The sequence below is a fragment of the Gymnoscopelus microlampas genome (genome assembly GCF_963454915.1).
Source record: "Gymnoscopelus microlampas genome assembly, chromosome: 17".
Lineage (NCBI taxonomy): Eukaryota > Metazoa > Chordata > Actinopteri > Myctophiformes > Myctophidae > Gymnoscopelus > Gymnoscopelus microlampas.
The window spans coordinates 12,264,160-12,284,623 of record NC_139954.1 but is presented as its reverse complement, the minus strand read 5'-3'; the positions used below and the strand labels follow the sequence as shown (position 1 = coordinate 12,284,623).

At 41.0% G+C, this 20,464-nt stretch overlaps 2 protein-coding genes across 3 annotated transcripts in view; both read left to right on the top strand.

The window, feature by feature from the left end:
* The window catches only part of wars2 (tryptophanyl tRNA synthetase 2, mitochondrial), a 32,004-nt gene extending 28,678 nt beyond the window's left edge, over window positions 1-3,326 (top strand). The window contains exon 7 of the mRNA XM_084084072.1: window positions 68-3,326. Within this exon, the coding sequence (XP_083940198.1) occupies window positions 68-516 (449 nt within the window). The 3' untranslated portion in view covers window positions 517-3,326. The remainder of the gene's footprint in view (window positions 1-67) is intronic.
* An 11,713-nt stretch (window positions 3,327-15,039) lies between these two features.
* tbx15 (T-box transcription factor 15) overlaps window positions 15,040-20,464 on the top strand; it is a 49,198-nt gene continuing 43,773 nt past the window's right edge. For both annotated transcript variants that reach the window (XM_084083832.1, XM_084083831.1), the window contains exon 1: window positions 15,040-15,664. In XM_084083832.1, the coding sequence (XP_083939958.1) occupies window positions 15,469-15,664 (196 nt within the window). In that variant the 5' untranslated portion in view covers window positions 15,040-15,468. The remainder of the gene's footprint in view (window positions 15,665-20,464) is intronic.

Here is a 20,464-nt window from a genome sequence, read left to right as displayed (position 1 = left end):
TAGCTGTAACGCACGTCGTCAAATTTAAGACAACTCTTGACAATCTTTGCTCCTCTTCTCTCCACAGGCTCCACGCGAAAGGTCAAATCCCTGCGTGACCCCACCTCCAAGATGTCCAAGTCGGACACACAGAAGATGGCCACCATCAACCTCACCGACTCGCCGGACGACATCGCCCTCAAGATCAGGCGCGCCGTCACCGACTTCACCTCCGAGGTGACCTTTGACCCCGAGGCGCGCCCGGGCGTGTCCAACCTGATCACCATCCACGCCGCCACGGCGGCCATCACCGTGGAGGAGGCGCTGGGGCAGGCGGCCGGGCTGGACACGGGGGCCTACAAGAACCTGGTGTGCGAGGCGGTGATCCACAGACTGACGCCCATCAGGGAGGAGATAGAGAGGCTGACGGCCGACAGGGGCCACCTGGAGAGGTTGTTGGCTCAGGGGACACGCAGGGCCCGGGAACTGGCCTCCCCGGTACTGAAAGAGGTCCGCCATCGAGTGGGGCTGAGCTGAGAGAGGCTGAGGAAGTGGGTGGAAATGGAGAAGTAGTTGTATCATTCAGTCTAGAGCAGTGGTTCTCAAAGTGGGTTCCAAGGACCCCCAGGGGTTGGGGTTGGGGGGTGTTCCAGGGGGGGCCCCAGCAAAATGTGTTATTACAGCAATCATTTGAACCACTTTATCCATGTATACGTTGGCTTTTCCAAAATAGCAGATCTACAAGCTCACACCGGGTCACTTTGTGCCGTGCTGCGAGCCTGTACATTTGCTATTTTTGAGCAGAAGGATGATGTTCTAGTTGTATATATCATTATTTATCATATTATAGGTTTTTCCCCCACACACACAACAGACTTTATCACCTTCTTATGGACCACATAAGAGACATAGATACGCACATTAACACACACAACACATACTCACATATTACTGCCTTCTATGTCTTTGTTATTCTTTTTCTCTGGCGCTCTCACGTGTGCGCGCGCACACACACACAGGGCCTATTTCCCGTCATTGGGGCGGTGGCGAGCTGCCCGCTGTGAGGCCAGTAGCAGGAGCGTGGCTGCCTCAGATGTGGGTTCTACTCCACAGACGGTGGATGGACCACTGGGTTCAACTCAACCTCACTGTCATCCTTGGACAGTACTTAAGAACACACACACACACACACACACAAGCACGCACAGACGTAACACGCAAAAGTGAACACCTGAGTGTTAATGTATCCAGTTATAACTCTGACAGTGTACAAATGGATGCATTTGGTTACACTTTTACAGTTAAATGAACATGTTGAAAAAGGTGATCCTAGGTAATGCAATAACCTACACATGCGAGTGTACACACATACACGCACACACACACACACACACACACACACACACACACACACACACACACACACACACACACACACACACACACATAGAAACACACACGTGTGATGAGATGCTTTATGATGTGTGTATTACAATATTCCATGGACTAGCGCAATCATTCACATTTATTGTAGACTGCACCAGGGGTTCCCAATATTTTCCAAGGACCCCCAATTAGCCATAGCCTCTAACTGCGCAGTGGCTCCCCTATTGCGAAATGGCTTTAAATATAAAGAAACGAAGCATAAATGGCCCATTTACAACTAGAAAACTAGTCACAGCCAGTTTCAGTTAATTTGCAGCATATACAATATCCTGTTTGATGCTCATTGTTACATGATTCCTGAAATCATATTTATATTTGGTGTTTCTGCAACAAACATTTGTTGCATTTGTGGTTACCCTATGGGTGTACTGTAAGTGAAATTGCTTTTGGCTCTGCATTTAGAATCCCTTCAATCTGAGATTCAAATTTGGGGTCAATCGAACAATGGATTCATGATTTTTGGATTTCTTTTTTAATACGCCTCTCCTGCAAACTTTGGAAGGCAATCAGCCAATCGAATATGACATATCTGAATGATACATGTTTATCACATGACTCCAGAGGTGATGTATACCGATTTGTGAGTTAAGGAAAAATTCTATAATAGCACAAGGTGTGTTTTGAAGGAAATGCAAAATGGAGGAAATGGTCATGGCCTATATGTGAAGTTGCATCAAATTTACTTTGATTGTATGACTTTTGATTCAAGAGCTACATGCATAGGCCAAAATGTAAAGCAGCCTGGTATAGTGCCTGCATTAAACCAATTAGAAAACTGTGGTGGAGTGTCTTCCTTATCCTACTGGGAGTGTACACGAAAGGTTTGCCACTGATCGGTTCAGCGGTTTCCGAGATTAGCCTTGCACAGACACACACACGCACACAGACTTTTATGATTTTTTTCTCCTTCATTTTCCTCTCCTTTGCAATTGGCCCCACTTTGAAAACCTTTTGGCCACACGGTATACACGCATGAAACACACCCTCCTACTCTTCCATTCCACTAAGGATAATATTTTCGTCATCACCCGCTGGGTCGCGGTTCATCCCCCACACCCCACCTCCCAACACCCCGACCCCCCTGTCCCCGCTAATGGAGCAAATCATCTGTTCCTCTCAGCTGGACATGAGTGGGATTTTTCCACAGTCGTGTTTACCTGGGAATGGACTTGTCCGACGGCGTCCAAGCATAGTTTATTTCTTCCCTCGTTGCCTACTATTTATGGTGCCATAAGCGGCCCGACAGAACATATATAATATAATATTAAGCAATAAAACACACTGTCGTATTAGGACTGCAGAGTTATGACAATCCAATTGGAGAAATGCATGTTTCTGGTGGCTAAATGAGACGGCGATGATGTTTGGTGCCGTTAAATGAAATGGGCTTATAAAAGCGCGTCTGTGACTGAACCATTCTGATGCACAGATTTGAACATTTTAATAATGAGACTTGCAGCAAAACTTTTTTCATCAAACCGTTACACGATTCATGGAACTTATAGAAATCTGCTAGCAAGAAAATGAATAATTCTTGTGAATTTTGGATGTTTTTGCAGATACATGTGCTCAGTGTCCATATAGATCTAACATTTAACCCCAACTTGTACACTGTATAACATTGAGTTGAACCCTTGACAACATTTGGAGTCATAGATGTCAAAGACATCCCATATGGATCACGAGGTGTATAGGGTGTTGCATTGCGAGTGTGTGTGAGTAGCTGCCTCTGCACACCGGATATAATGGCAACAATATTAAGTAGAAGGTAAAGCAAGTATGTACATATCCACATCCCTTGAGGTGCTTGCAGGTTCTGTGTGCATGGATCTACTATCTCTGTGTATTAGTGCATTATTATGCAGCATGTGTATACTGTGCGTATGTTTGGATGTAGTCTTTAGTATATGCAAATTGCGTGCCAGTGTGGATGGTGTGTGTTTAAATATTAAAACAGGTGTATGAGATGTTACTACATTGTGTGCGAGTAGCTGCCTCTACACACCGGAGGACAGGCAATGGGCCTGTAGTGTCAACCATTCATAACCTGATTTCTGGGGGGGTACCGGTGTAAGTAAATGGGTATTTTCCCATTCCCTGCATAAAGATTTAATGAAGCTCAATTGGTATCCCATGGATAAGCTCTCTATTCCCAGTGGTGTAAAGTACCTAAGTTCAAGTACTTTGTTGCAGTAGGTTCTGGGATGATGTACCCACTGAGCACTACACTTGATTTCAACATTGCGGCTCTGCCAAGCTCTCATATAGCCCTGAAATTCTCAGTCTAAATATAGAAATATTTTAGCCCAAGCTGTTTAATTCATTATTGCATTATCGCACAAACAACTGTAAATATTTAAGTTGTACACCTGAATAATATTAGGTTTAAATAATTTGAATTGCCATTTCTCTATGGCACGGGTGTAGTCTAGATACAGTTCACTTTTAGCCCAAATCAGTCCCCGCTAGCCATTCAACTGCCGTGTTAGGTGGTCAGATGGGTGGGCAGTGTGCATTTTAGAGCATGTTTATTTGAATACTCAATCAATTGTATCCCGGCTTGGATCAATGAAATTAACTTGGTATGCTTTTAAAGGTTCATGCTTACTCTGATCTCTTGTAATAACTCTTGTAATTTACAAGTGACTTTACCCATTAAGACCTGAGCCTGATTCTACAAATGTCTTCTAAATCAGTAGTTCTCAAACTTTCGTGCCAAGGACCCCCAAATTGATATGCATTTGGCCGCGGACCCTCATCTGAAAATGTTCTGTGCCAGGGACCCCCATAAGAGGATTTGTGCTAAAATCATTCAAGATTTTTCAAAAATGTTCAAAAATAGCAGATGTACAAGCTCGCTGGGCGGCACAAAGTGACGTGCTGTGAGCTTGTATATGCTATTTTTGAGAACCACTGTTCTAAACCACTAATAAAAATCCTAAAACTTATGTTGCTATCGACAAGTTTCCTAGGGCGTTGTGGGCATCACTTCCTGTCGATTTGATCCCTGATACCTGGTCAAATTGACAGGAAGTGATGCCCACAACGCCCTAGGAAACTTGTGGATACAGTATATAGCTAAAATCTAAAATGACACGGATGCTTTCCCGGTTTTTATGGGTTAAATTTGTACGTTGCTCTAGATGAAAGTGTCTACTAAATGCCTTAATTGTAATTGCAATGGCCCTCATGCAAAGGATGTAGCTACACTCTCTGTGACACACACCTGTGAATGCTTAGAGGAAACGACCAAACAGGTGACCAGAGCACCATTTGAGTTGTTGTGTGACTGTGTGTCAATAGATTTTCTGCACCTTGAAACTTGACAAATAAATATGAATACATGTTTATTGTGATGGACCATTTTGCACCTTTTGCTCAGGCCTATATGCAACAAAAACAGAAGTCATCTAAAACTGTGGCTGAACAAGTCTTAAGGATTTCACCCTGAAGTTTGGCTTCCCAGCAAAGATCCATCATCTGAGAAGAGAGTTTGAGAACCAGATGTTCAACTAGTTACAGAAGCTCTGTGGCGCCCATGGATTTCACACAACACCATATCATCCACAGGGCAACGCGCAAGTCGAGAGATTCAACAAAACCATCCTGTCCAAGCTCAGAACACTTAACCAACTCTGAGAATGCTGGCTGGAAGAACCCCCTGTCAAACAGTGGTGGAAGTACTCAGAATTTACATCTTTAGGTACACATACAGTATGTTTTGTCAAATGTACTTAGTTACCTTCCACCCCTGCTGGCAAAGGTAGTGCATGCTGCATGCATACAATCGCTAGGATTAGGCTTTTACAGTAATTGTTTTGAAGCTTGTTGAGGTTGGATTTCTTATTAAAAGTAAAAGGACCTTTAATGTAACAGGAAAACAAAAAGTTAGGTAAATGCTTTATTGTTACTGAAATGATTTATGCAAACAAACAAAACGGCCATACATAGCAAACAGGATAAAGAAAGCAACCATTAAAAAGAATATTAAACAAACAAAATAAACAAGAATTGAACATTTGAAATGTATTCCAAGTTTTACTGAGAACATAATGCATATTGCAGAACTGTTAACAAAACAGAAATAGATAGTCCTTGTGTTTCTTGCTCCTGGAAGCTGGGCACATTACCCTTGGTCATTGTGGCTGCTGCTGCTGTTGGTTCCGGATTTGGATTTGTTGAACGACTGACTGTCGCTGCTGCTGTTGGTCCAGCATTTGGATTTGGTGTGGAACGACCGACTGTCGTTGCTGGCAGCAGCGACAGTCGACAGTCCTGGCAGGCTGCTGCTGTTGGTCCAAGATTTGGAATTGGTTTCCGACAGCACCCTGTCCTGGCTGCTGCTGTTGGTCCAGGATTTGGAATTGGTGTCCGACAGCACCCTGTCCTGGCTGCTGCTGTTGGTTCAGTAATAGGATTCGTTGTCCCACAGTACCCTGTGGAACAAATGACTGTTGCTGCTGCTCTTGGTCCTGCATTTGGATTTGTTGTGAAACAAACAACTGTTGCTGCTGCTCTTGGTCCAGCATATGGATTTGTTGTGGAACAACTGACTGTCGCCCCTGGCAGCAGCGACAGTCGACATCACCCTGTGGAACGTCCGGCTGTTGATGCTGCTGCTGTTGCTGTTTCTGCTGCTGTTGCTGCTGCTGTTGGTTCGCGATTTGGATTTGTTGTCCGACAGCACCCTCCTGAACGAGCGGCTGTTGCTGCTGTTTGTTCATGATTTGTAGTTGTTGTCGAAAGAACTGCTGTTGTTGCTGCCGTTGTCCGACAGCACCTGGCAAGGCAGGGGTTCTCTGGTTGTTCCCTTGTTGCGGTTTCTGAGTTATATAATTCTGCTGGAATTCTGTAAAGCCAGTGTATGCAAGAAGGCTGTTAATGAGTTGGGTGAGGTATCCTAGGATTCTAGATGACAGTTTAAACGTTTAAGCCACTACTTCCGGGTATTGCTCGATAATGCTTAATAGCTTGGCACCTCAAGACTTCAGACATCCAATTGTCCTGCTCATATGATATTGTAAATCCCCCAAGTTTGCTCTGTTGTTATGATATAGTTATATATACATGAAATGATATACTTTATATAGCGTCATAGTGCCGTCATATGGTGAGGTCATCTGATGGATTCAAGTATGGTGTTCGGGTACGTCTAATGAAAGAGTGGTAGGTGGAGAATTGTCTGATCCTTTTGTACAGCCTCTTCTCCAAATCGGCCTATTATAGTGCCACCAGGAGGCAGATCTTTGCAAAACACTTTTTTGACAGACCCAGAGGGTCGGCCTACATGCTTTGTCCCTCTTTCGTCCACACATGGGCATGTCAGTTTTCTGTCCCCCTTTCGTCCATACATGGGCATAGAAGGGACCTCTGAAAAGGGACACAGGCTGACACGTCATGTGAAGTCCGGCTTAGCCGTGACGTAGTTCTCTGATCTTATAAAGTACTTATTCTGGGTCTGGCAGAACGAGGTTTTTGTCCAAACCTCACGCAAATGGCTACACATTGGACCTGCAAGGCACACCGTTGCTCCGATCCGCACCAAACTTGGCACCAACACTTGACACCAACACTGGTCAGGGGTCTGCCATCACAATAGCCACACCAGGGACCACGTGTGGCACCCAGGGGGCCTGCCAGGGGCCCCTCAGTGCCACAGGCGCACCATTGCTCTGCCCCCTCTGTGTTCCTATTGGCTGGGCTTTAAACAGCCATAACTCCAGTTCCTAGCATGCTAAACTTCCCAAACTTGGTAGGTGCTCTTGGACGGCGAATAGGGACAGCCTGCAATTGCTTTAGCCCCACCCCCTCTGTGTTCCTATTGGCTGGGCTTTAAACAGCCATAACTCCAGTTCACTGCATGCTAAACTTCCCAAACTTGGTAGGTGCTCTTAGATGGCCAATAGGGACAGCCTGTAATTGCTTTAGCCCTGCCCCCTATGTGTTCCTATTGGCTGGCCTTTAAACAGCCATAACTCCAGTTCACAGCATGCTAAACTTCCCAAACTTGGTAGGTGCTCTTAGACGGCCAATAGGGACAGCCTGTAATTGCTGAAGCCCCGCTCCTCTGTGTTTCTATCGGCTGGTACCACCTGAACCAGCGCCTATACAGTAGTATGTATGAGCACGCCATAAACAGCTGCAGCTGATTGCAACACAAAGATGCAACCAATTACACTAATTAAACACAAACAGGAGACAGTGCAACACATGCAGCACTTAAACACACACACACACACACACACACACACACACACACGCACACACACACACACACACACACACACACACAGGCCCAACACAGTCAGCACACTCATCAAATAGATTAGTGCCGCATGAATACCAGCGCCCACACATTAAATACAGTATTACCGCCTGAATGCCACCACCCACACATCAAATAGAGTAGTACCGCGTGAAAACCAGTGGCCACATATCAAACAGAGTATAGACACTGCTTACTCACACTGCACTGGTTTTGATTTTATATATATCACCACTGTCCATGCAATACTGCATGGACACCTCGGTACTGGCAAAGAAAGAAGGACAGTAAATAAATAATATGCTATTATTGTCAGACAGTCTCTCATCATCATAATAACCGAATGGACTATTCACTCTGTGCACATTATATTCTTACATTGGCTATGCCTGCATTCAATGTGAGCTGACTCAAGTGGCTCAACTTTTACCTGGGTCACTTTAGTTTACTTTTAGACACAGTAGGCTATAGGTTTTCAGTACTTTATGGTATAGAGCACTCACTGTCTATACCCGGTCACGACTGAGCTAATGGGAGTGTCGGAAAAAGTAGGCTACTAAACATTTTACTTAAGTAAAAGCATCAAGAATTCAGTCCAGAATTCAAAATGTAGGCCTACTCGAGTAAAAGTACAAAAATAGGCCTATTGGTATCAAAATGTACTTAAAGTACCACAAGTAGAAAGTAGTCCTTATGCAGAATGTCCCATTTCACAAGTTTTCAAATGTATAAAAAACTTTTGAAAATGGCTTGTAGATTGGCTATTTTCAAATGCCCACTACATTCAGGCTGAAGTGGTTAATGTATGTTTTGTAATAATAATCAAAATCTACTAAAGTTTTCAAATAATTGTAGTGGAGTAAAAGTACAATATTTGCCTCATGAGATGTAGTGGAGTACTTTGTTACTTACTTTACACTACTGGTATATAACTCATCCCAAACATCAGTCTTCCATCGCCCGGAGCGAGAAACCAATTCTGTGTGCCCCCCCTCACACACACACACACACACACACACACACACACACACACACACACACACACACACACACACACACACACACACACACACACACACACACCCACACCTCCTATACTTCAGAGAAACAGTAAAACACTTTTATCCGCTCCATATGGAGTCCCAAAGCTCAATGCTTTATTGACTGTTAGATTTATTTCATTTAATTTTGCGAGAAGAGAGGAAACCGGTCGCGAACTAAACCGTTACGCGATGAGACGACAAAGTGGAAGAAATAGCCTATACCTATGTCTACACGAAAACTTTCTGCAGTGGTGTAAAGTAACTAAGTACATTTACTCAAGTAGGCCTACTGTACGTATTTAATAAGTACAATTTTGAGGTATTTCTTTACTTTATTTCTCATCATGATTTGTGTGCATGGGGATCTCATCTTAAACAAGCTCAGTGCTTAATGAGTCTTCCAGTTTAGTAGACCTTGTATTGTGAATGTGTACTTCCATGTACTGTTGTTCACTTGTTCTCATGTCTTACTAAATAAAGTACATCAATCAATCAATCAATCAATCAATCAATCAATCACTTTCAGTACTTTTACTTATACTCCACTATACCTAATAGGAAAATATTATACTTGTAGGCTACTCCACTACAATTATTTGAAAACCTTTAGTTACTATTACTTTGTAGATTTTGATTATTATTACAAAATATGCATTAACCACTTCCCTATATACTTCGGCTATTTTCAAAAGATGTGTACATTTTGAACACTTGTAAAATAGGACATTCTGCATAATGAGTAGCCTTCTTTTACTTTTGGTACTTTGAGTACATTTTGATGCCGATACTTTTGTACTTTTATATATATAAATATATATTATTATATTATTATATATTATATTCACAGTCTAAAATAGGTCTATAATCTCAATCAAAGACGGTAGTTTGGGCTAAAATGTCCTTCCATATACCGTAATTAAGTTTGCCATTAGCCTGCAGTTAGAAGTCAATTAATGATTGCTATGCTATGCTAAACATCAATTTTGGACATTTAAACATGCAGTTTGGCATGGGTTTAAATGTAGAACTTCTGTTACAAGAGCTCAGATTCTATGACCCTTATAGCTATCTCTGAGCGTGAGCTAATAATAATTCGTTTTCATAACATTTCTTGTCACACGTTTGGTCTGGTTCCTGCATGTCATACAGGCCTATAGTTTTAAATAGCATAGCATAAAATAAATGAATAAATAAACATATAGGCTCATTTATTCTCCGTATACGGTGTCGCTTGCCGAAGGGAACCGATCCTTTTGGCAAATGACACCGTTGTACGAGAGAGTATAAATTAGCCATAGGCTACACTGCAGATGAGGCTTTCAGTATTATTGTAGGCCGTGAGACTGCTGTGAGAATAGTCTACACTCCTTGCCTCAGTGTTTGTTAATTTACCCATTTGCAGTGGTGTAAAGTAACTAAGTACATTTACTCAAGTACTCTACTTAAGTACAATTTTAGGCATGTTTTACTTTACTGGAGTATTTCCAATTTTCAGTACTTTTCTACTCTCAGAGTTCAATTAGCTGCCATAAGGATGGATACTTTAGTGTGTGATCGATGTGCGTTGCCCTCCCCCCCTCTCTCTCCCCCGGGGTCACAGGTTCAAATAGGTGCGTTTTACTAATTGAATATTAACGGTGCATTTGACCGTTTCCTCCAACAAGTTGTTGGCAACAACCTCCACATGTTGGCACTTGGCAGTGGTGCGAGTAGGCCTACATTTACTTGAGTATATGAAGTAGCCTACATTTAGTATCTGTAGCCTACTTACTTCCTTGAATAGGCTATTTGTATTTTTGGATAATTATATTATATTGGATATATTATAAGTTTCACTCCACTTCGTTTCAAAGACAAATAGTTATTTTGACTCCACTATAGGAAAGGGAAAAGTTAACCACTTAACCCTAATATAGTGGAAAACAGCAGATATACAAGCTCACAGCCTGTCAAGCAAGATGTGACGTATTGTGAGCTTGTATCTGCTATTTTCACTATTATTTATATTTTTTTGAAAAATTCTGGAAATGCTTGTATTTTTATGAAATGAATTGAACAGAATTTTTACTTTGTAATTTGTTTCACTTGTAGTTGAGTAATATTTCACCAGGAGTAGGCCTATATACTTTGACTCAAGTCCCATGGGATTAAGTATAGCCTACTTTGTCCACTACTGGTAGGCTACTTGCCAGTTCCCATTAGCACACTGCGCGCGCGTACACACACACACACACACACACACACACACACACACACACACACACACACACACACACACACACACACACACACACACACACACACACACAGCTCTAACCCATTAAGACCTGAGGCAGATACTACAAATGCCTTTAGTAGTTCTCACACACTTACAAGATTTTTCAAAAATAGCAGATGTAGGCTTACAAGCTCGCAGCGCGCGGCACGAAGTGACGCGCTGTGAGCTTTCTGCTATTTTTGAATAGCCAACACTAAAATCTAAAATGACACAAATGCTTTCCCGCGGATTGGTGTAGAAACTGACCAATAAGTGTCCATTTGTTTGGACACTTGTTTGTACAATTTGGACTGTCCTGTATAGCATTGAAGATTTTGCTGTGAGAAATGTGCGTTTTTTTTGTTTTGTTTTGTTTTTTACTATATTGTGCACGAGTTTGTGAACTATAGACGCACCTCAGACGCGCTTTCCTGATCTGATCTGCCGCGTTAAATTATGCAAAGTTCACATCTTTTTGGTAACACGAAATGTACGGGTCTAGAGGAGCTTTTGTTCCTACAATTATTCTTAATTTGCCATTTTTTCGAAAGAGATAATAATAATAAATGCGTTAATTAATTAATTTTCAAAACGGAATGCAGCTTCGTTTCTTTTGTGTGATTGTGTCCATAGAATTGTGTCCAATCAATGTGCGTATAGCAATCATTCTTCAAAACAAATGTTTTGTTTCATATGCTTGGAAAGAAGTGAGGGTTAGTTGTCCAGCCGTTGTGCACATGGGCGGACAACAGGAAACTATTAGAAACGCTTAGTCACAATATGGATGGAACAGATTGATTGAGATTAGTGTGCTTGTTTAGCCTGGAAACTGTCAAAAATTGCAGTAATCTTTTGTCTATATATAGGTTATTATAATTAATGTTTCATTACAAATAATAAATGGGTCGAGGACTCGCACACAAAAGGTATTTCATACTATAATCTGGTATTTTAAAAAGGTTTGTGAGGAAATTACAACGGAGTCTATATTGCAATGATTAATGCATGAATTATCAGCCATATCGCTGTTTATTTAAAACCCATTCAAATCCGGAAACGCATCTGTGTCATTTTAGATTTTAGCTCTAACCATTATTTTATACTTTGGCTATTCAAAAATGGCAGCTCTGCAATATAGCACGGCACTGCTATGATGAGCTTGTAGATCTGCTATCTTTTTTTAAATCTTGAAAATGTGTGCAAATCTTTGAATACATATATTTTTGAAACAACATTTTTTACTCAAATCGTTGCTTCTGGGGGGTCCCTGGAACAAAATATGTTGAGATATCCTTGACATGAAAAAGTTTGAGAAACACTGATATAACAACATACGTTTTTTAGAAAACCTCTAGGATTTAGAAGACATTTGTGGAATCGGCCTCAGGTCTTAATGGGTTAACTCTGAGAATGTAGGCCTATGCATTTGTCTCAGAGTTTGTTAGTTGTGTGTTATCCTTTTAGCTCAAATGTCTGACTGTACCCCGTGCTGTTTCTGTCTAATGAAGTATTCAATCAATCAATCAAAACATCGAGGATTTTTTCTGCACTCATTAAAAATATAGCTCAACTTTTCTCGCTATTGAATTTGTGTTGGGTAGCCTATCAGATCGTTGCACGCTTGACCCAATAAGCTAGAATAGCGTGTTCATTATTATAATACATGTTATTAACGCACTTTACGCAAAACAACTGTGTGAACCGGCTATAAGCGTTTATTAGTAGTTTATGTAAATTTGTGAAATTTGAGAATATTTTGTCAATCACCTCATAGATTACAAAGTCTTATTTTCAAGTGTGTTCATTTAATTTGCTATTTAATGCTTTATATATATATATATATATATATATATATTTATAGTGTATAGTTCCAGTATAGTATTATTATTATTATTATTAATAATATTATTATTATTATCTTGGTGTAATAGAATAATTATATATACACTATAAAAACGTAATGTGTGTTTGGAGACGGTTGCGTGTATGTGTCCGGCTGTTATGATGAGGCCATATTTATATTAAACTCCAGATGTAGCCCATAAACCAACGCTCTGTGTCTGGAGGACTGTATACGCTGTTGTCCCAACACGCACACAGACCTGACCCAGACCCTCACACTGACGGGCCCGTCGCTAAACCCGGGAAAACGCGCTCCCTTGAAGCGTATAAGATAAACCAGTGGTTCTCAACCTGTGGGTCCCGACATGATTATTTTTGGGGTCCCCAGATGACAGTAAAGTATAAGTGACAATTCAATGATTTTTTTAACATATTTTATTAATACATAAAAAAAATAAGGGAAACAAATAATTAAATGAAAAAAGACCATTGCTGCATCAAAAGTAACCAACAAACTATACTATTAAAACTGGTCAAACATTGGCCAAATTGTCAAGTAGCCTAATATAAGAAAGAGGCACAAATTGTGAAAATAGCCGATCTACACTGCAACGCTCAAATATGATTGTTTTGAGGGGTCGCGGACTTAAAAGATTGAGAACTACTGAGATAAACGATCCCCCTTCGCAACGTTTTCCAGCTATGCATGCAATCAATGCATGTAAGGCTGGAAAACATTGCAAAAGAAAGTCTATCAAGTGTATGGCACTTGATAGACTTTCTGGCCCTTTTTTGTCCCCTTCAACTAAATAATGTGGTGTTGATGATTGGACCACCTGTCGTGTTTCGGGGCTTTGCATTGCTTCAGCTGTTGTTGGGTGGCACTTTAATAATGCCACTTTCCCCCCCAATCCCTAACGATGCCTTCAACGGCCTACGCACGGTTAAATAATCTCCACTGAGTGTGATTTTTTATCCATATCTCCGAGAATGTATATAAGGTAACCAAATGGACACCATTTGGTTCCATGTGTACACTCTCGGAGTTAAAGGAGTAGTTCACCCAAAAAATATGACTTATTTTCTATCAATTACACACTCCATGAAGCCTTGAATTCATGCCATGGAGATGTTTTTGTTGTTGTTGCATTCCTGAGCCAATAACTTGATCAGTTACAGTCAGTTGATCTAACTTGATCAGTCAGTAGGAGACATCAAATTATTGGATCATCAGGAATGCGACAAAAACAAACACATCTCCATGAAGTCAAGGCTTCATGGGGTGTGTAATTGATATAAAATGTGTCATTTATGGGGTGAACTATACCCATTAAATTAACCCCGATAATTGTATAAAACGCCAACCCTTTACTTGACGCAAGGACATTAGGACAACGATAACTTTATTGCTGGACGTTCACAATGCAATAACCCTTTATAAACTGGTAAATAGGGGCCATGGAGTTTGGGGGCCTACAGGTCCCCCAGCGTGGCGCACGATGGAGCCCTTATGCACGTTGGAGACCTTGAGCTCCAAACGCCACCAAGCCATGCAGGCCCTATGTGACGGTGCTATTTTATTTTATCCAACAACATGGACACCAAGCGACAAATTCACACAATGACAAAGTTATAGATTATTATTATAACATCAATTATACATCAATAAGGCTGAATTTTGTGGATGGCCCAGGTTGTGTTTTTAATTCACAGCGAGTCATTCACGAGGTGATTATCAGAATCAGAATCAGAAAGACTTTATTGTCACATCTTAAAAATGCTTTACACTAAAATAAGGGTGAAATTCATTTGCCCGGGCTCGTCAGACATGCAGTTCATTAATAAAAAAAAAACAGAATACAACTATATATAAAATATATATAAGCTAATAGTTCATCTGCATGGGGACCATTTTTCCATCAACTTTTCTCCCGAGTCAGTTCATTTAACGCTGGATTGGCCCAAGCAGCAGCAGAGTCCAGTTTAGGGTTTAGTCTTCCATCCATCCAGACAGACCATCAGGGCGAGCATGTTTCCCTCGTCAGCCATTGGACGATATATTTTGGCTTCTCTCGCTTTCCCCGCGCCTCATTGGACAGTGCCGGGGTTTGACAGGAGGGGGCTGGCCCTCATGATCCTGTGCTGCAAAAAAGTTCTCCAGAAGTGAGTATCAATCAGACATCAAGTCAGAGAGAGAGAGAGGGACAGTCAGGGAGAGGAAAAGAAAGACAAGGGGGGACGATCTGATCGGGACAAAAAAAGGGGCGACATCAGGGCAAAGCATCAAAACCAGGGCCGGACTAGGACAAGATAAAAAACACTGTCTGATGTGCGACACGTTCCCGTGCGTCACCGGGATGGAACACGACAACACCAAGCTCAGAAGAAGAAGATCGCAATACCGTTGATTCTAGTCAGTTTGTGGGATTACTACTTTGGACACTTTCTTTTTGGTGAGTTTCGGTCCCCGGCTGTACTAAAACAGTGACGTATTCTTCGATCTGTTGTGTTTTGTTGCTGGTGGACGCGCGGACGAGGGGAGTTTTGTTGTGTTATTTTGGGGTGCTTTTCCTCCTTCCTTCCTTCCGTCCTTCCCCCCGATCGGGTGGATTTTGTCCCGTTGAAGAGAGAAGATAATGACTGACAGGAGACGCTCTGCCGCAGCTCTGAGCTCCAGAGCCCACGCGTTCTCCGTGGAAGCCCTGATCGGCTCGAACAAGAAGAGAAAGCTGCGTGGCTGCTGGGAGGACGAGAAGGAGCTGGAGTTGTCTATGGAGAGCCTGGATGCCACCGACGGCTCGGCGGACCCGGCCTGTCTGGATATCGACCCGGGTCAGTCAGTGCGCCAAACTAACATGCGTTTTCATTTAACTCATTAAAAGACCTGCTGAGGCCGATTCTACAAATCTTCTAAATTGTTTTCTAAAATCCTAATGGTTTTCTGGAAAAAAATGTTTTGATATATAGGCTAACAGTGGATCTCAAACTTTTTTTCATGTCAAGGAACCCCCTTGACATGAAATTGATATGTGTTTGGCGGGCCGCGGACCCCCCCATCTCAAAATATTTTGTCCTCCAGAAGCAAAGATTTGAGTTACAAATGTTCGCTTTAAAAAAAGGTCTCGACTCATCATCATGCTTGGATTATATTGGAGAGATATATAAATAATAGTAATAGAATAGTAATAGTAATAATAGTAATAGTAGCCTAATAGTAATAATGATAAAGATAGTATTAATAATAATAATAGTAATAGTAGGCCTAATTGTAATAATAATAATAATAATAATGGGAATACCGAAAATACAACAATCTCATTTGCTTTAGGAGATAACTGTAAAGCAATTCGACTGTTTTGGGGTTTAAGCTAAGAAGTTATGCGAGGTTGATTCCAACCATAATTTGACATACAGGTCTGTAGAGTGACCCTGGTGTAATATCTCAGAATATTATTCTACACCGCCTATAGGCTATATTGTTCAATTCCACGCTTAATTAACAGCAAATCAGCATGTAATATATCAATAACAGTGATAATAATATTTTCTGCTATTATTATATTGCCCTTTGCAAAGAGCAGTTCACTATTGGTGCTAAGGTTATTGCGCAATAAATTAGACGTTTGCCCGGGACCCAAACTAGTGAAAATAGCAGATCTACAAGCACACAACATATTCCTTCGCACTGCGTTGTGAGCTTGTAGATCTGCTATTTTCACTACTCCTTAAACATGTTTTTTATTTATTCATGGAAATTATTCGTTTTTTATTTATTTATTATTATTTATGAAATACCTCAGAAAAATGTTAGAATTGTTTTTAATTGATGGAAAGTTGTGATTTTTTGTTTTGTTTAAACTTTTCTTTTAAATCTTTTCAAATAATATATATATTTTTTTAATAGGAATAAAAAAGGGGGTTATTTTCTCGTGACCCATAAATATTGGTCTGCGACCCAAACATGGGTCCCGACCCACTGTTTGGGGAACAGTGTGTTAATACACACTGACCTTTCACAACAAGACGTCAGTGAGATCCACGGGGAGAACAGGGGCCATGTCTATATGGTATTATGTAGGCCTACATTGTATGCATTAAGGCTACGTCAGTGGTTCTCAACCTGTGGGTCGGGACTCCCAGGGCGGTCCCCACATAATTGGGGGGGGGGGGTCCCCAGATTACAGTGACGTGACAATTTAAGGACTTTTAAGACTTTTTTTAAAACTAAAAAATAAGACCATTACTGTTATCAAAAGTAATCAACAAACTATATAAGCCTAAACACTGGTCAAACATTAGCCAAATTGTCAAATATAAGAAAGAGGCAAACATTCTGTAGATCTGCTATTTAAAGACAAATTGCCGTGAAATAGAAGTGGAAAATAGTCTAATAAATGATTTTCCTGGGAGTGTATAGGCCTAAAGTATAGGAATGACGTGCGTAAACGTGGCCAATATTTACTTAATTTAAATATACAGTACATAAAAGTAAATTGAGCCAAGCTGCTAAAATAATGTACTAACAAAGACATTTTCAACGAACATTATTTTAGCAGCTTGGCCCAATTTACTGTATTAATTGCCTAACGAGTAAAACACATATGCTATCATTATAATTGAATTATTAGGTTCTGCTCTATTGGTTTACCAAATTGTCATTTGAATTAATTTAGCCTATACACATTGGAGTTAAAATACATATATTTGTGGCTATACTTTATCTCAAACATTCCAAAATCAGAACCTATATAATGTATTTGTCTTTGGAGAGTGATTCAATGCGCGCGGCATGCAGACACAATCCAAAGGCGAAAGGAATGATTTCAATAACATAGTGGTTCTCAACCTTTTCAGGCCGTGACCCCCCAAAATGATCATATTAGAACTGGGGATCTCTGGGGGTCCCGACCCACAGGTTGAGAACCACTGTATTAACAGAGACAGGAGGTGACTTTTCACCTCTACATCGCTGCGGCTTTATTTGGAGCTTAATTGAGACGCACACAGCAGCTGTGCAGGTTTTTCTTTTTTTTTCATTTATGTTTCTTTAGAAACACGAAGAAAACACTTAATGAATTGCTGGTGTAGTGAAGCTTTACTTTATAAGCAATAGGCTATGTGACCTTATACACCTGCGTTCAATATCTCAAGTTTACGCCCAGTAGTAGGCCTAATGTTTACATGATTATCACTCATGAAGTTTTACAAAAATATAAATTATTACATCTAACATAATGGTGTGTAAAGCATAAATCATTGCGGCTTAATTTTTGTCAAATATGTGGAATTGCAGCCGGCCAAATAAGTACAATTTCCCATTTCCGAACACTGCGGTGGATGACCTTCCGAAAAGGTCTGTGGCCGAAAAGAACATGATATACCAACGTGTGCGAGTGTTGTTAGCTTGTAGATCGGTTCTTTTCGGCAAGCTACGCCGTCTTGGGACGACGACCCTTCAAACGTTAGACAGTGTGTCAGTCAGTCAGTCAGTCAGTCAGTCTGTCAGTCTGTCCACGGCAGTATAGGCCTATAAACAGTGATGGAAGAAGTACTCAAAATGTTTTACTTAAGTGAGCTTGTAGATCTGCTATTTTCAAATGGCCGAAATATATATATATATACGGCTGAAGTGGTTAATGTGTGTTTTGTAATAATAATTCAAATCAACAAAGTAACTAACTAAAGTTTTCATAATTATATTATAGTGGAGTAAATGTACAACATTTGCCTCTGAGATGTAGTGGAGTAGAAGTAAAAGTACTGAAAATTGGAAATACTCCACTAAAGTAAAAAATAACAAACATTTTTACTTAAGTACAGTGCTTGAGTAAATGTACTTACTTTACAACACTGCCTATAAACACAGCAACAAAAATCATAAAATGGATCTATATAAGGCCCATGTTTACTTTGTCGGTGTTAAATTAAATGAATAGTGAATACTTGGGGTTGCATGTGTGTAAGTAGCCTAAGTATGAAACAGTGGCTCTCAAAGTGGTCCTTGAGGGGGTTCCATGTAGCAAAATTAGACAATATGCATCAAAATCAGTTTAACCCTGCATATTGGCTATTTTCAAATCTTGAAAAAAATGTGGGAAGACTTGGAATATTTTTGATCTTGTCCCTGGCACAAAATATTTTCAGATGGGGGTCCGTGGTCAAATAGCATATGAATCTGGGGGTGTTTGACGTGAAAAAGCTTGAGAAGCAGCAGTGAGTTATATGAGGCCCGTCTTGGGGCCCCGAGCCGCGGCGGTATACCTTCTTGGGAGTTTGACACGGGACTGTTTTAAGGTAGGGGTCTTCAACGCTTTCCAGGCCAAGGACCCCTTAGCTGAGAGAGAGATGAAGCAGGGACCCCCACTACATGATATTGATTACATTGTGTTTTCATAGATTATATAGATGGCTTCATAGTATAGACTTGTTTGTCTCATCACTGTCGAGTTGGATTCATGTGTATTTTCAGACATTCCTCTTTAAACCGTCAATACTTAGTAAACTTGACCTTTAACACTGCACTTGGTCTGCTCTTTTTCCATCTACACCAAACCTCTTTGCCAAAAATAGCAGGTCTACAGGCTCACAACACCTCTCGATGAGCTTGTAGATCTGTTATTTTCCACAATGTTCTCCTCAAAATAGGGAGGCTGAGGTTCAAGTGGTTAGTGTATCACACAAAGATTGGTGATCCCCTAGGGGTCCCGGACCCCCTGTTGAAGACCCCCGTTTTAAGGGGGTGCCGCTGATTGAAAAGCAACGGTTTCTCTCGGGTCTCCAAGGTCCATCTTATTAGCAGCCAGTTTCCTGGCGGCTCCTTTTGACGCGTCATTGAAAAAGAAGCGAGTCTCTGCGGTCGGATTATTATGTGGTTTTTGAAGAATTCTCTCACTGAATGGCTTTTTTTTCCCCCTTTCGAGTTGACAGGTCATATAACATCTTTATTAGCCTTTAGACAAGTCGAGGACTGAGGGAGAGTTCAATTGAAAAATCTGAGAAATGCAAATAAGTGAAGCCAATCTAACATTCCTCACTTGTGCAGATCTTTTCCTTTTCCTACGTGTGGGATTTTATACCAGTTAATTTAGCATGGGCTTGAGTCGATTGTGTACTTGTGTGCGCACATAGGCTTTCCTTCAGCGTTGACCTATTAAGCCAGTGGTTCTCAACCTGTGGGTCGTGACCCCCATGGGGGGTCCCCGCATGATTATTTTGGGGGGGTCCCCAGATGACAGTGAAGTGACAATTTAAGGACTTTCAAGGTCTTTTTAATATACCTACACAAAAAAATACCATTACTGCATCAAAAGTAATCAACAAACTATATAAAAACTGGTGAAACATTGGCCAAATTGTCAAATAATATAAGAAATAGGCAAAACATTTGAAAATAGCCGATCTACAAGCTCACAGCGCCTCGAGGCATTGTGAGCTTGTAGATCTGCTATTTTCACTATATTTATCTGGGGGGTCCCCAGTTCAAATATGATTATTTTGGGGGGGTCACGGCCTGAAAAGGTTGAGAAGCACTGCTATAGGCACAGGGCACAGCACATCGGCTATAGCCTTGTATAGGGCCTCTACATATTTTATATTTAATGTAAACGATGATGGCCCAAAATCTTTCAGTGC